This window comes from Mastigoproctus giganteus, chromosome 5 (assembly GCF_048544385.1).
Source record: "Mastigoproctus giganteus isolate SK-2022 chromosome 5, ASM4854438v1, whole genome shotgun sequence".
Taxonomy (NCBI): Eukaryota; Metazoa; Arthropoda; class Arachnida; order Uropygi; family Thelyphonidae; genus Mastigoproctus; species Mastigoproctus giganteus.
In genome coordinates, this window is record NC_143579.1 from 180492580 (window position 1) to 180506058 (window position 13479).

The window sequence follows — 13479 nt, forward strand, 5'->3', positions numbered from 1 at the left end:
TGCTTTTTGTATTTTTTATATATATGGAAGAGTAAATTCGGTCTTATAGTTGGCCTATCATTTTCAGTACATCAAAGGCAGAGTTAGAAGTGGATAGATATTCCCTTATATCTATTAATTTGGTCTAAATATTATGTTGAAATAAATAGCTGTAGGAAAGAATGTTGAAATAAATAGTCAAAGGAAAGGGAACAAAGACTATAAAGTTTGACTATGGTGATTCGCTATGTTTGCAAATCACCTCATGAAGTGAGATTTGTAATATTTCAGTCTTAAGTGAGTCAAAAGGGGAATGCACTAACAAGCAAAAATTGACTGAGGTTATCTGGGAGCATAATTTCCTGTCCGTACAGTGACATTCCTGGTTATACAGGGCCATCACCAGTGCAGACAATGAAACTCTGGGCTATTAGTTAAGCAGGGCATGAGTGTCAATTTCTACCCCAAGCCCTTATTCAATTTCACCTCCTGTTAGCAAAAACTGCTATACAGTTGCCTGAGACCACAACATATAACATTTGGACCAAATGAATTCATGAATGCTTAGAATTCATATATACAAGTTCTAAATTAATAAATCAATCAGCAGTTCTTAATGAGAGTGATGTTTTAATTCAAAACACTTTCAATTTATCATGACCAATGGCTTATTTCGCAAAATTATTTCATTGATAAACACAAGAACTGCTTGGATTTTTGCTGCTACTTGTCTCCCACACACACTTCACCAACTGGCAGTCATTCAGCTTTTATGTTCTACTCATAACAACAAACACTAATTTTAATTCAACTTTCATATGAATGGAACAATCTGAAGCTAAATTTTTCAAGCTACTAACACTAAATTAAATTCAATATATTTGTATGTATTCAGTTTATTTTGCTATATTTAGTACTTTTTTTCACAACTAAAACTTATTAAAATCAAGTTGTTTCTTCTCAATTCAAATAATCTAGATCTTCTGGAATTCCAAACTGCTTATTCAGAGCTGATTCTTCCAAAAAGAATTTATTTTTGCACCAGGACTTGACAACAAAAATATTATCTAAAAAGTAAATATAAATAAATAAAAAATAAGCACTTTCTTAAAAACCAGCCCACGCACACACACTTCATATAAAACAGCAGTTGAAACTTTTGTCTTTCAAAATAAAGATAGGGTTTCTGTGAAAAGTGATAAATACATCCGCACATCCAAATATCTGAGTGAAACTGAAAAATCCAACCGGTATAAATAACTATTAGAAATAAACTATTTTTAAACCTATTCTAAACACCATATCAATTTTAAGTGGCTTCCTTAGTTCTGACTGTAACTGCAACCAATCATTCCAAACCAATTGAGTACTAATGCACTAAAGAAGTTAAACAGACTCCCTTCGCTCTCCATGGGATTAAGGTCAGTTTCAATTGTTACGCCGGTTCAAAGAGTCTTTTGCTACAGTACAGTATAATCTATTTTTTGTGCCATTTTATCTGAGCTGATGGCTTTTTTGGAACTTATGTCTTTAAATTAATTTAAAATTTGTTTATATTAAATTTCTTTTAGCAGTGTTATGGCAACAAAACATAAACAGATGGAATTACGCCTGGAAATTAAACTGAAAATTATACAAGAGGCTAATAAGAGGGAAGAAGAAAAAAGGACATTGCAAAGGAATACATACAACATCCCTTTACATATTTTATCTACAATACTGAAAAACCGAAAACAAAAGTGTGTGACACTGGAGCAGCAATAAAAAACAGGAAAAGAATTCACGGTGCAAAACACGAGGAGCTTGAAACAAAGCTTTTCGATTGGTACCAACAAATTGTTGTTTGTTATTTGGTTTTTAGGAGCATTAGCAGCTAAGGCCATATTGCTCCAGGGATATGTGGTGGTCATTCGCTGACCTTTCTGCATCCTCTGTATTTAGTGGTCATGGGCTTGAACCCCGGTCTAATCAAGAAGCGTGTGCTATGCACTGCTGCTCCTGCCCACCTGGCTATGGAGGCGCCGTACCAACAAATGCATGCATCTAATTCGCTAATATCAGGTCTGATTCTGCAAGAAAAGACAAATTATCTAGCTCAGAAACAATGAATCAAATGCAGCAGTAGCTGGCTCCAAAGATTTAAAGAAAAGAATAACTTGGTTTCACAAAATTTTTGCGACAAGTATGGATCAGTCAACAAAGAAAAGGCTACAGATGGATTGTGTTCTGCATGGTCCATTCTTGAAGATTATCAGGCAAAGCATATTTTTAATCTTGATGAGACAGGTTTATTTTATAATTTGCTGCAAAATAAAACATTTTCTATTTGAGAAGAGTTTTGTCATGGTGGAAAATTAAGTAAAAGATCTGTTATGCTGCAATTCAGATGGCAGTACAAAACTATGCCCCCTTGTGACTGGTAAGTTTTCCAAGCCAACATGTTTAAAAGAAGTTAATCAACTTCTTTGTGATTATGAGGCCAACAGATGTGCTTGGCTTACGATCAAAATTTTTCAGTCTTGGTTACCAAAAGTGGACAGAACAATGGCTTCAGAAAAAAAAAAGGAACATTTTAATGAGTCTATATCATTGTACAGCACATTCTGCAGAGACACTTAAGTTGACAAATATATGGCTGTTGTTTTTGCTTTTACTTCCCAATACTACCAGTTTTATGCAGCTACTGGATCAAGGCATTATTTATAACCTCAAAAGAGCATATAAAGTCCGCCTGATAAGGTACTTGATCTGCAACATAGGAGGGAACAATTTGCAGCCAAACTGGAATGTCTTGGATACTATCTGTAATCTTGTTATCACTTGGGACAATATTGCATCAAGTGTAAAAATTAACTGCTTCAGAAAGAGTGGCTTTGGAGAGAATATAATCAAAAAACATGGTCCAGGAGACGAATGTGATAGCAACATTGAGGAATGGGGCAATTTGAAGGAGCATATGGATTTTGTTGGCGAATTTGAAGAGTTTGTGAAAGTGGATGATGAAGTTGCTACCACAGCAACCAAAACCAGAAGAACTGCTGAACATCAATAAAATGATGATGTTTTTGTTACCAGTGACAGCAAAAGTGAAGAAGTACATGCACACTCATCTAAAAAAAGATGCCCAAAACGAACTGAGCATAACAGAGAATGTGTTGGCCTGCAGTAATGTTGATAAAGAAACAACTACTGCATTTGATAATGTCTGTGCTGTAACAAAAAATGCATATAGGACAAAAAAAACTGTGTGAACAACATTGCATTCTTACTTTAAATTAGATTTATTTATTAAAAAGTTAATGGTTTGTATGTCTCCTTTTATATTAAGATTTAAACTCTTTAAAAATGTGTTATTCCTATTACTGTATTGTTAGACAAGGCTTTTGTTTTTATTATTTTATTTTATTAATTTAAATTAATTTTTCATTTATTATTAATATTATTATTCTTAGGTATATAGTATGTACCAAATAAATAAATAAAATTAAATTAAATAAAAAAGATAAAATTTTGACACATCTGGGGGACCTCAATACTACGAACCTCGTTATTACAAAATCTGCATTCACAAGTGAGTTGTCAAGTGTATCAGTCTGTCTGCTTACTACTACTAAAGCAGGAAAGTTTTATAACACTTCAGAATATGGTAGTTATGTTCTGAATTGCAAGATGCCCTTTAACCACTATATCAGATAATAAATTATCTGATATAGTGGTTAAAGGGCATATTTTAGTGTTAACACTTACACTAGCTTTCCTCAAACCATGGGGCATAAAACCTGGTGGGAGGTTGCAACTGAATACGGTTGCATATAAAAATCATCTTCGATCATAGTAAATATAAGGGTTAAATCTCATGTTATTAACACTCACTTCATTAACCAAATCACAAGACACAAGCAACGTTTCCCGCTCACATGCTATTTTGCTATTTTATTTTGTTTCTATATTTATCATTGTGTTGGCTGGTATAGTAGTAGTAAAAAAAATCTAAGCTTAATGAAGTTTGATTTGATGTCTGTTCATCAGTTAACTGTATTTATATTTTTTAGTACAGGATTCCAAATTTGATATTTTTTGTTTATTTCTAATAAAATATTAGCTATCAAATTTATTGGGATATTTATTTATTATCTAATTTTAACCTCAATGTAATCATTAGTTTTACTCACAGAAGAAGGGGTGAGAATTTCAGAACTGCTGACTTCGGAATTAGTCAAAGTTGGGAGTTTTAGACAAATCTGAATTGCAGGCCAAACAGAATTTATTTAAAATTTGAAATTAAAATAATTTCAAATAATGTTGTGTGTGTGCATGTGTTTTTTTTTTTTTTTTTAAATCAGCATGTCTTGCACTTGTAAGTAGAAGGAATTTATTTTGTTGAATGGTATTCATTCGAACAAAGGCGGTGCAAGAATTTTTTTTGCAATACCCTACGGGTTCAGGGAACTACTATTGGGGGAGAAGGGTAATATAGACGAGCATTTATCTAATGATATGGGTCAAAGTAATGCTTACACATATCTCAAGAATTCTTGTTTGTTGCCAAAACAACCAATGTCTGCAAGATTTTCTGAGGGTGGCAACATTTTAAATAAGTGGGAAGATAAAGCTATGGGAAGCAAGCCTAATCTTCCAGGGGTGTGTCAGGGTAGTAAACTACAGAATAATACTTAGTCTTAACTATGTCTACAGTAATCTGCAGAGTATTTCAACAAAATGGTTAGGACAACTCATGCTGAAATAATAGGGCTAAGAGAAATGTGTTGCCACCAAGAAACTGGGAAAGGTGAGATGGATTATGGTAAGTATAATGTATTTATGAAAAATAGGGAGGTTGAAGGGGTGGTGGGGATTACTGGAAGGATTCTAAGATGAATTGTAGGACAGAAGGGAAAGGGTTGTCATTAATGGATATTCTTCAGATTGATATAAGGTCATAAGTGGGCTTCAATGATCAGGTCTTGGACTGCTTTGTTAATGTCGTTTATGAAAATAAACGACACTGACAAAGGGATAGAGGACATGATGTTGAAATTTGCAGACAATGTAGACTGGAAGAGCCATTAATGATCTGTGCCAAGCAGCACTCCCTCAGGATGATTTGAACAAGCTTCAAGAATAGTCAGAAAAGTGGCAACTATGTTTTAATGTAGCAAAATGCAAGGTCTTTCTTACTCTTGAGAAATAGCAACTCCAAAATGACTTATACACTTGTAAGATGGAGTTGAATTTAAACAGTAGAAGAAAGGGATCTGGGAGTTAAGGTAGGGGCAGATATGAAGTTTTCTGAATAGTGTAAACAGACAGCCAGGAAAGCCCATGGAGTCTATATGGATGTTTCATTGAATATATTATAGAGATAGGAAGGTCATAATCCCATTGTACAAGGCAACTGTAAGTCTGCACTTGGAATACTGTGTCCAAGTATGGAGACTTCATCTGAAAAAAGACATTGAGCTTCTTGAAAGGGGCCAAAGACAGGCAACTTGCATGGTGAGATTGACAAAAGGGCAACCCTGTGAGGAAAAACTTGGATTATGTAAGCTACAGAGCATGGCAACCAGGCACCTTGCAGGAAAACTGATTGAGGTTTATAAGGTTCTGAGAGGGGGTTAGTAAAACAAATGAAGATGAACTCATCACTGTGATAAAGAATTCCAGAACTAAGAGCCATAAATTCAAATTACAGGGGGAAAGGAGGTTTAGACTAGATTGTGGGAAGGCTTCTTTTATCCAGCGAGTAGTTGATTACTGGAACAAGTTGCCTTTGCAAGAGGCGGACAAGGAGTTACAGAAAATGGTCAGTAATCAAGAAATTCAAAGATCAACTGGATAGTTACCTATGTGAGGAGAGAAGAGGAAAACTGCTAGATTGGGGGATACAAGGACTAATAGATTAACAGTAGCCACTGGCAGAGGTGAAAGTGATTCTTGCACTGCTTCTATTGGAATGAGCCGCAGCCTGGAAAATAAGATGCAGGATATTTCAGAGACTGCTGGGAATCATTGGGGTACAAATAAACACATAGGTTGTGTTAGGGTAGCTAAGAAAAAGAACAGGTGCATTGGTGTATACTTGCGTGTACACCAATGCTAGAAGTTTAGTAAATAAATTTGATGAATTTGAGGTATTGCTCAAAACATCAAAGGCAGATATTGTGGGGATTTCAGAGACATGGTGTCACACAGATATAAGGAATGCAGAACTGGAATTTGGGGAGTATAATGTCTACAGAATGGATAGACAGGATAGGAAAGGAGGAGGGGTTATGCTATTAGTTAAGAAATACATAAAATCCAAGGAAGTGAAACCAGTCGACATTGCTGGACAGTGCAGTGTTGAGTCAGTTTGGTGTGACATAAGCATTGGGAGATCAAAATTGAGAGTAGGAGTGTACTATAGGCCTAATGACTCTGATGAGTATAATAAGAAACTGTACGGGGAAATAGAGTGGGCCAGTAAATCAGAGTCTTATAATGGGGGATTTTAATTTCCCAGATATTGACTGGAATTTGGAGGCTGGTCAGTCACACACTAGCAAGGCTTTTGTGGATTTATTGGATGATTGTTTTCTACATCAGCATGTTCGGGAGGCAACTAGAAGGAGTAATACTCTTGATTTGATTATCAGTAGTGATTCTTCATGCATTAAGAATCTGCAGGTAAATGAACCACTAGGTGTCAGTGATCACAGTGTGCTGAAGTGGGATTTACTCAAAGAGGTAACTACCATCAGGGGTAAGGGGAAGGGTTATTGCTTTCGTAAAGGCGACTACGATGGACTGAGACAGTATTTAAATTCTATACAGTGGGACCAACTGATGATGTTACCAACAGCAAATTCAAAATGGGAAGCATTCAAAGAATTTATCTTGGAAGCTACTAGGCTTTACATACCAACTAAGAAATATTGTTCAAGGTTTAGGCCTAAGTGGATGTCAGATGAACTAATGACACATATGGCAGAGAAGAAAAATGCATGGGATACATACAAATTAACACGTGACACAGAAGCCTATGATAGATACAAATTGATCTGTAACCAAGTTACAAAGGAGGTTAGGCAGGCGAAAGCAGATTACGAGAAATCTTTGGCAAGGGATATAAAGAAAAACAGCAAAGAGTTCTTTACTTATGTAAACTCTAGAAGCAAGGGGATGAATCAGATTGGTCCACTTGATATCGATGGGTCAACTGTTGATGATCCTGCTCAAGTAGCTAACAAACTGAATGAATATTTTGCATCGACATTCACACATGAGGAGTTATTCAGCGAGGGGAATGCCAGAGGTGTATTCAACTCTGGCAGTAAGCTAGAGAATCTTGTAATAACTGAGAGTAAAGTGGAGGAGAAATTATTGAAGATAAATACAAGAAAGGAACCTGGGATGGATGGGATTTATCCAGTTATATTAAAGGAGGCAGCAAAGGAAGTAAGCAAACCCTTAGCCATAATTATGAGAGCTTCCTTGGACTCAGGGGAAAAACCCATGGACTGGAGATGTGCAAATGTGACCACAATTCACAAAGGAGGATCAAAGGGTGACATTGACTATAGACTTGTTATAGTGATTATAGACCTGTTAGTTTAACTTCTGTTCCTGGAAAATTAATGGAGGCACTGGTTAAAGAAGCACTGCAGGATCATCTAGACAAGACTTCAGTTATAGCTCAGACACAGCGTGGTTTTGTTAAGGGGGAAGTCTTGCCTGACCAATTTGATTGGATACTATGATGCAGTCACAAAAGAACTGGATGCAGGGAATAACTTTGATATTATATACTTGGATCTTAGAAAGGCTTTTGATACTGTTGCACATGGAAGACTGCTGCACAAATTGGAGCAGTGTGGCATTGGAGGCAAATTGCTGCTGTGGATAAAGGGGTGGGTGAGGGGGAGAAGACAGACAGTGGTAATCAATGGACACTGCTCATCGTGGACTAATGTTATTAGTGGAGTCCCTCAGGGTTCAGTATTGGGTCCATTACTGTTTTCTGTATTTATAAATGATATTGATGGTGGTATATCCAGCTTGATGTCCAAGTTTGCAGACGATACAAAGGTTGGCAGGGTTGTCAAGGACACTACTGACACTATGCTACTGCAGCAGGATCTGGAAAGGTTGAGCAGATGGGCTGAGAGGTGGCAAATGAAGTTTAACATTGACAAATGTAAAATACTACATATGGGAAACAGCAACCCCAGAGCAACGTATCAACTCTGTGGTACTACACTGACAGAGAATGAAAGGGACCTGGGGGTGGTTGTGCAGGCAGATATGAAGTTTTCTGAGCAGTGCAGACGGGCTGCAAGAGTAGCTCATGGTGTATTGTCGATGATATATAGGAATTTTTCTAGCAGGGATAAGGAGGTGATTATTCCCTTGTATAAGGCAATGGTCAGGCCACACCTAGAGTACTGTATACAGGTCTGGAGGCCTCATTTCAAGAAGGATGTAGAGATGCTTAAACGAGTACAGAGAAGGGCAACAAGATTAGTGAATGGAACAAAGGGGTGCTCTTACGAAGAACGGTTTAAGTTTTGCAAATTACAGTGTCTGGGGGACTAGGCACCAGCGAGGTGTATCTGATAGAGGTGTATAAAGCCTTGAATGGTTTGAGCATGCTCAATGCTGATGGGATTCTTCCTCTTGCTCAGAATAATCACCTGAGAGGGCATAAATTCAAATTGAGAAAAGACAGATGTAGGATAGACGTGAGGAAATTTGTCTTTAGCCAGTGGGTGGTTGGTTGGTGGAATAGACTTCCATCCCTTTTCGTGGAAGTTGATAGCCTAAATAAGTTTAAGGCTCAGCTGGACAGGTATTTCAAACGAACAGAGGGGTGAAGTGGAAGTGGTTATTTTTTATTTATTTATTTATTATTATTATTATTTATTTATATTTTTTTTTTGGCTGATGCTGCATAAGCTTGCTTTCTTGCATCAAATGCCTCTACTAATGCTAATGAGTATAATTTGAATTTTCTTATCAGTGTAGCAAAAGCCTGTGGCTTCCTTACACTATACGGCTAATATTAATATCAATAAGTTACAAATCTTCCAGTAAGTACTGCCATCTTTTATGTTTCAAAGTAATTGTAGACACCAATTACAGTAGACTGCAGCATGATAATAGAATTTAAAATCAGAGAAGATCACACTTGTCAAACATTCTTGACTGATTTTGGCTTTCTAAAGCTGCCAAAATTCTCTGGAATTCGGATTCAGAAGTTGATGAAACTGAATCTAGTGACAGATTAAAAAAGAAGTAATGAAGAATCTTTCAAAATTTATTTATTTTTAGAACTCTTTTATGAATTTCTGATTTTATGATTTCAAAAAAAAAAAAAAAAAAAAAATTGATGTAATTATTTAAAATTTCATTCTAATATTGGGCAAACAAGTCAAAATAAAAAGAAATTAAAAGTATCGGTAAGGGTACCTAATCCACTTGTTGGACTAGTTTTGCAGCTCCCGCGAATGCTAAGTTTTTAATTATATTTGGCTGGTTTACAATGTATGCCCGAACTAGATAGCGTAAGGTTTAACAGAAAACTAGTATCAATTAACCAGTAAAATTTACTAATCTTATTAAATTTCATTGTCAATTAAATTGCACTTTTTTTTTAACTAAATATACATAATGACCAAGTTTTTACAAATGTAATATTATAAATTAATACATATAACTTGACAGGAGATAAGAAAGTCATAACGTAACTCAGAGATAATATTCAATACTGAAATACATATATATATAGTGTTATAACTGCATTGGGATATAAGTTTAGGGTTATATTTTGTACTGGAATTTTATTTGAAATTGAATAGAAATCATGACTCAGAAGAGACCAGCAAAGCAAAAGGCTCAAACTAGTGGGAGTGCTGTGCTTCAGGGGAGAACTGAGGGGGAGACTGTTGTCCTCTGAATCACAGCCTTTTGAAATGCACTGCTTGTTTGATGTTTGTGGAGCAATCAAGAACAAGACATGATACTGCCAAGGGGAATAATATCATGTCCCATCTTTGTGTATGTTTTTTGTTCAAAGTTATTTGAACAAGACCACAGAGCAACAGACCACTCTGAGGCAACAGAATGCAACATGATAAAGCATAACATGTTTAAACATGTTTCATTCTCATCTCTATGCAGTAAGTGTTAGTCAATAATGAAGCCACGAGTCATATCTTGTCGTTTTTCAAAACGTCAGAGTGCACCAAACATATGGTTAACTTTTGCATTAAAATTGAAAAAAACCACACTTGATCTTAAAATAACATGGGGATTTCACAATGAAGTGTACAAAAGTTTTTGACTAGTACCATAATTTTAAAGAGAGTAAGGAGTTGAAAGTGATTCTTTTTTTTTTTTTTTTTTACTTTGAGGGTGCTGTCCACCCCAGATATGCTCTGGAGAACAAACAGTTAATAGTGTTCTACATTGATGTTCTGTAATACCTTTGTAATGTGGTTTGAAGAAAAACTCCAAAAACTAGTTGTTTCTTAGCTGTCCATTCACTTCCACTTGTACAATTTTTTGCCAAGCGCAAAATTGTTAAGTCCAGCATTCACCAATTGACTAGACATGGCTCCATGTGAATTTTTCTCCTAGAATGGAAAAACCCAAAAAGGATGTGATTTGGTGACATACAAAGAATACAATGGCTAAGCTTTCTTTGTATTTTTACATAGAGCAGGCATACTCTATGTAAAACATAGAGCAAAAAGTACTATGCAGTACTTTTTGCTTCCAATGCTCTATCAAAAAACTTGTAGCTGAAGAAATAAGCATAGTAGAATAATCCAACCTCGTGTGGTAGCTTTCTTCAAAACTGGTTTATGGAGGACAACGCACTAAATTCACTTGCATCATTATTTTCATATGATGTTTATAAAGTCAACAGAAAAGAAAAAGAGGCAGTAAATGTGTATCTCTGTCCACTGGGGTCACATAAGAACAGTTGTCTATTGAGCCAAGGCTCTTGAAACAATCTGTATCAATATTAAATTTGCATCTTACAAAACTGATGTCATTAAGAGATGTAAATTTTGTATAATTAAATATGAAATGCAACCCTCATTTGTAATGTTGGTCTATTTGCTTCCTCAAGTTCAAGCTGAATCATTGGTTGAATTTCTATTATGGTTTGTTTCAGTCATTAACGAGTTGGGATCAGCTGGGCTTTGGGGAACTTTAACTCTCCACTGGCTGTGGCTGAACCACTACTGCAAAAATTACTCAGAAAAGTAGATTATGAAATGCAGTTTAGTGTTCACCCTTCCCTCAGATGGCAATGAATACCCTGACAGGGTTTTCACCATTATACAAATCTCTGAACATCCTGAAATATCAAATGGTAAGCACTCAGACCAATAATTATCCCTTTTATATTCAACATTACTATTCACAAATGCAGACACACAAGCAATAAACAGGCAAGCCAAATAACAAAGACACCAGATTGTATTTTCTTCAAAATATCTGAACAAAGAATTGGCTTAACTTTTATTTTCAGTTTCTCGTGGTTAATTTTACCATCTCTCCACAGCTGATAACACAATGCCATGCCAAAATCTTGCATACTACCAATGGGGTTTGAAGAAAACAAGTAGTATTGGTAGTAGTAAAATTTCCACCCACTGTCCTCTAGCCTATTTACTCAGTTTTGTCAGTTCCAAAAGAATAGCTTTATCAGATTAGTACACACATCTTACCTCACTTACTCCTGTTTACATGTTTTGGTTTGGAAAAACAAAGGAGGTTGCAAACTGTTGCATCTACCATTAACTTAGAGATAAGGAACAAAAAGTGTAAAGTAATCAAATATTTTAGCATGTTCATGGGTGTCAGCATCAAAAAAGTTTTGAATAGAGAGTGCTAGTGGAAAACTCACAGCCAAAGGCCCACACACTTTCTTAAAACTCACTGAAAAGGGGTAAAGAAAAAAAAAAAAAAAGAATAAATAATTGGCACTTTAAAAGTAGCAAGCATCCTAGTTATATAACTAAAACAAATTTAACCTGGATTAAATGTAGTATCAAATGTTACTTATTACATAAACAAATTAAAAACTGGAATTTTAAATAAAAGAATGAATTAATAATTTATGTTAAAACATACCAGTCCACCGGTTTATGGCTTCTTTAGCAATTTTAGTTTCCCCTTTAACCTTTTCTAATACTTCTGGATCACAATCAGAATATTTCTGTAGTTCAGATTTTAAATTATCATATTCATTTTGGTTTTCATTCAGAGTCTGCAACAACTGAGTTCTATTATCCTGAAACATACATATGACCTTACTTTAAGATCCATAATGCTAAATTGTAGGATAAGTTATCATAACTATAGTTCTGCCATGCTTTTTAATTATCTGATTGTTGTTTGTTTGTGTGTGTGTAGGCTTTATGGCACAAGAACAACATGGCCATAATGCATCTATGTAATTATCTGAAATCACCAAGTTTAATGTATTGTGCTTAATCAATAAGTGTCCTTTAATTTTCATTGCATGTTAGACTGTATGTCATCAACAAAATAGTGTTCCTTTACCTAACTTAATATCCAAGATCAAAGTAGACCAATGTAAAAGATGTAAAACTTAAAATTCTGTAAAATTAAGCATGCATAAAATGTTTTTTAAAAATTAGCCTAGCTTAAAAGTCTCACCTGCAGGTATGTTATTGCACTGTTCTATAGACAATATTTTTGGGAAAAATAGAAGAATTTTTTTTTTTAAATTAGTAAACATGCTGCCTTAGGAAGCCACAGTAAAGTTTTTTATGATCATATTGAAATTATTATGAAAATTACTACCACAGAAAGATCCCCCCCCCCCCCCGCTCACCCCTTGGCTTTTAAACTTCAAGCTAAGAATGTAATACAAAATTTTCTGAAGTAAAAGGTACGCCATAACTGCAACAGTGACAATGCTGCTTCGTCACAGCACTAGACCATGGCACAACTTACTACAGTAGTAGCAGTTCTGAGCACTTTCCTATCAGTGGAGTAAAGTATACAGTATTAAGTTTCAAAAATCTGGCAACAACTGTGTCTTAACAGTCAGATTAAGAGTTTCTCCTATAGTACTAATTTAATTATCTCTTGTCTTGTATCCCTTTTGTACATTCAACTTTAAAAATCCTTTTCTATTCTACACGTCTTGTACTTTACTATACATTAAATCTTACTGTGTGTCTAACTTTTATGTTTTTTAGACACTATATTCTCATTCATTCAATATTTTAAGGACTCTTATTTACATAATAGAGTTAGCATTAGAATTAGCAGAGGTATATGATACAAGAAAGCACGCTTATACAGCATCAGCTAAAAAAAAAAAAAAAAAACCCCATTCCCATTTCACCCATCCAATTCGCTCAAAAACTGTCTAGTTCTTCCCTGAATTTATTTAAGCTAGCAACTTCCACGAAAATTGGAAGTTTGTTCCAGCAATCAACTACTGCTGGCTAAAGGTAAATTTCTGCACAATCT

At 35.2% G+C, this 13479-nt stretch overlaps 1 protein-coding gene across 1 annotated transcript in view; it reads right to left on the reverse strand.

Annotated features, from left to right (window-relative positions):
- Positions 1–937: 937 nt before the first annotated feature.
- The window catches only part of LOC150085889 (meiotic nuclear division protein 1 homolog), a 94337-nt gene continuing 81795 nt past the window's right edge, over positions 938–13479 (reverse strand). The window contains exons 5-6 of the mRNA XM_090373556.1: positions 12106–12265; positions 938–1046 (exon numbers count right to left, since the gene is read on the reverse strand). Coding sequence (XP_090229682.1) covers positions 940–1046; positions 12106–12265 — 267 coding nt within the window. The 3' untranslated portion in view covers positions 938–939. The remainder of the gene's footprint in view (positions 1047–12105; positions 12266–13479) is intronic.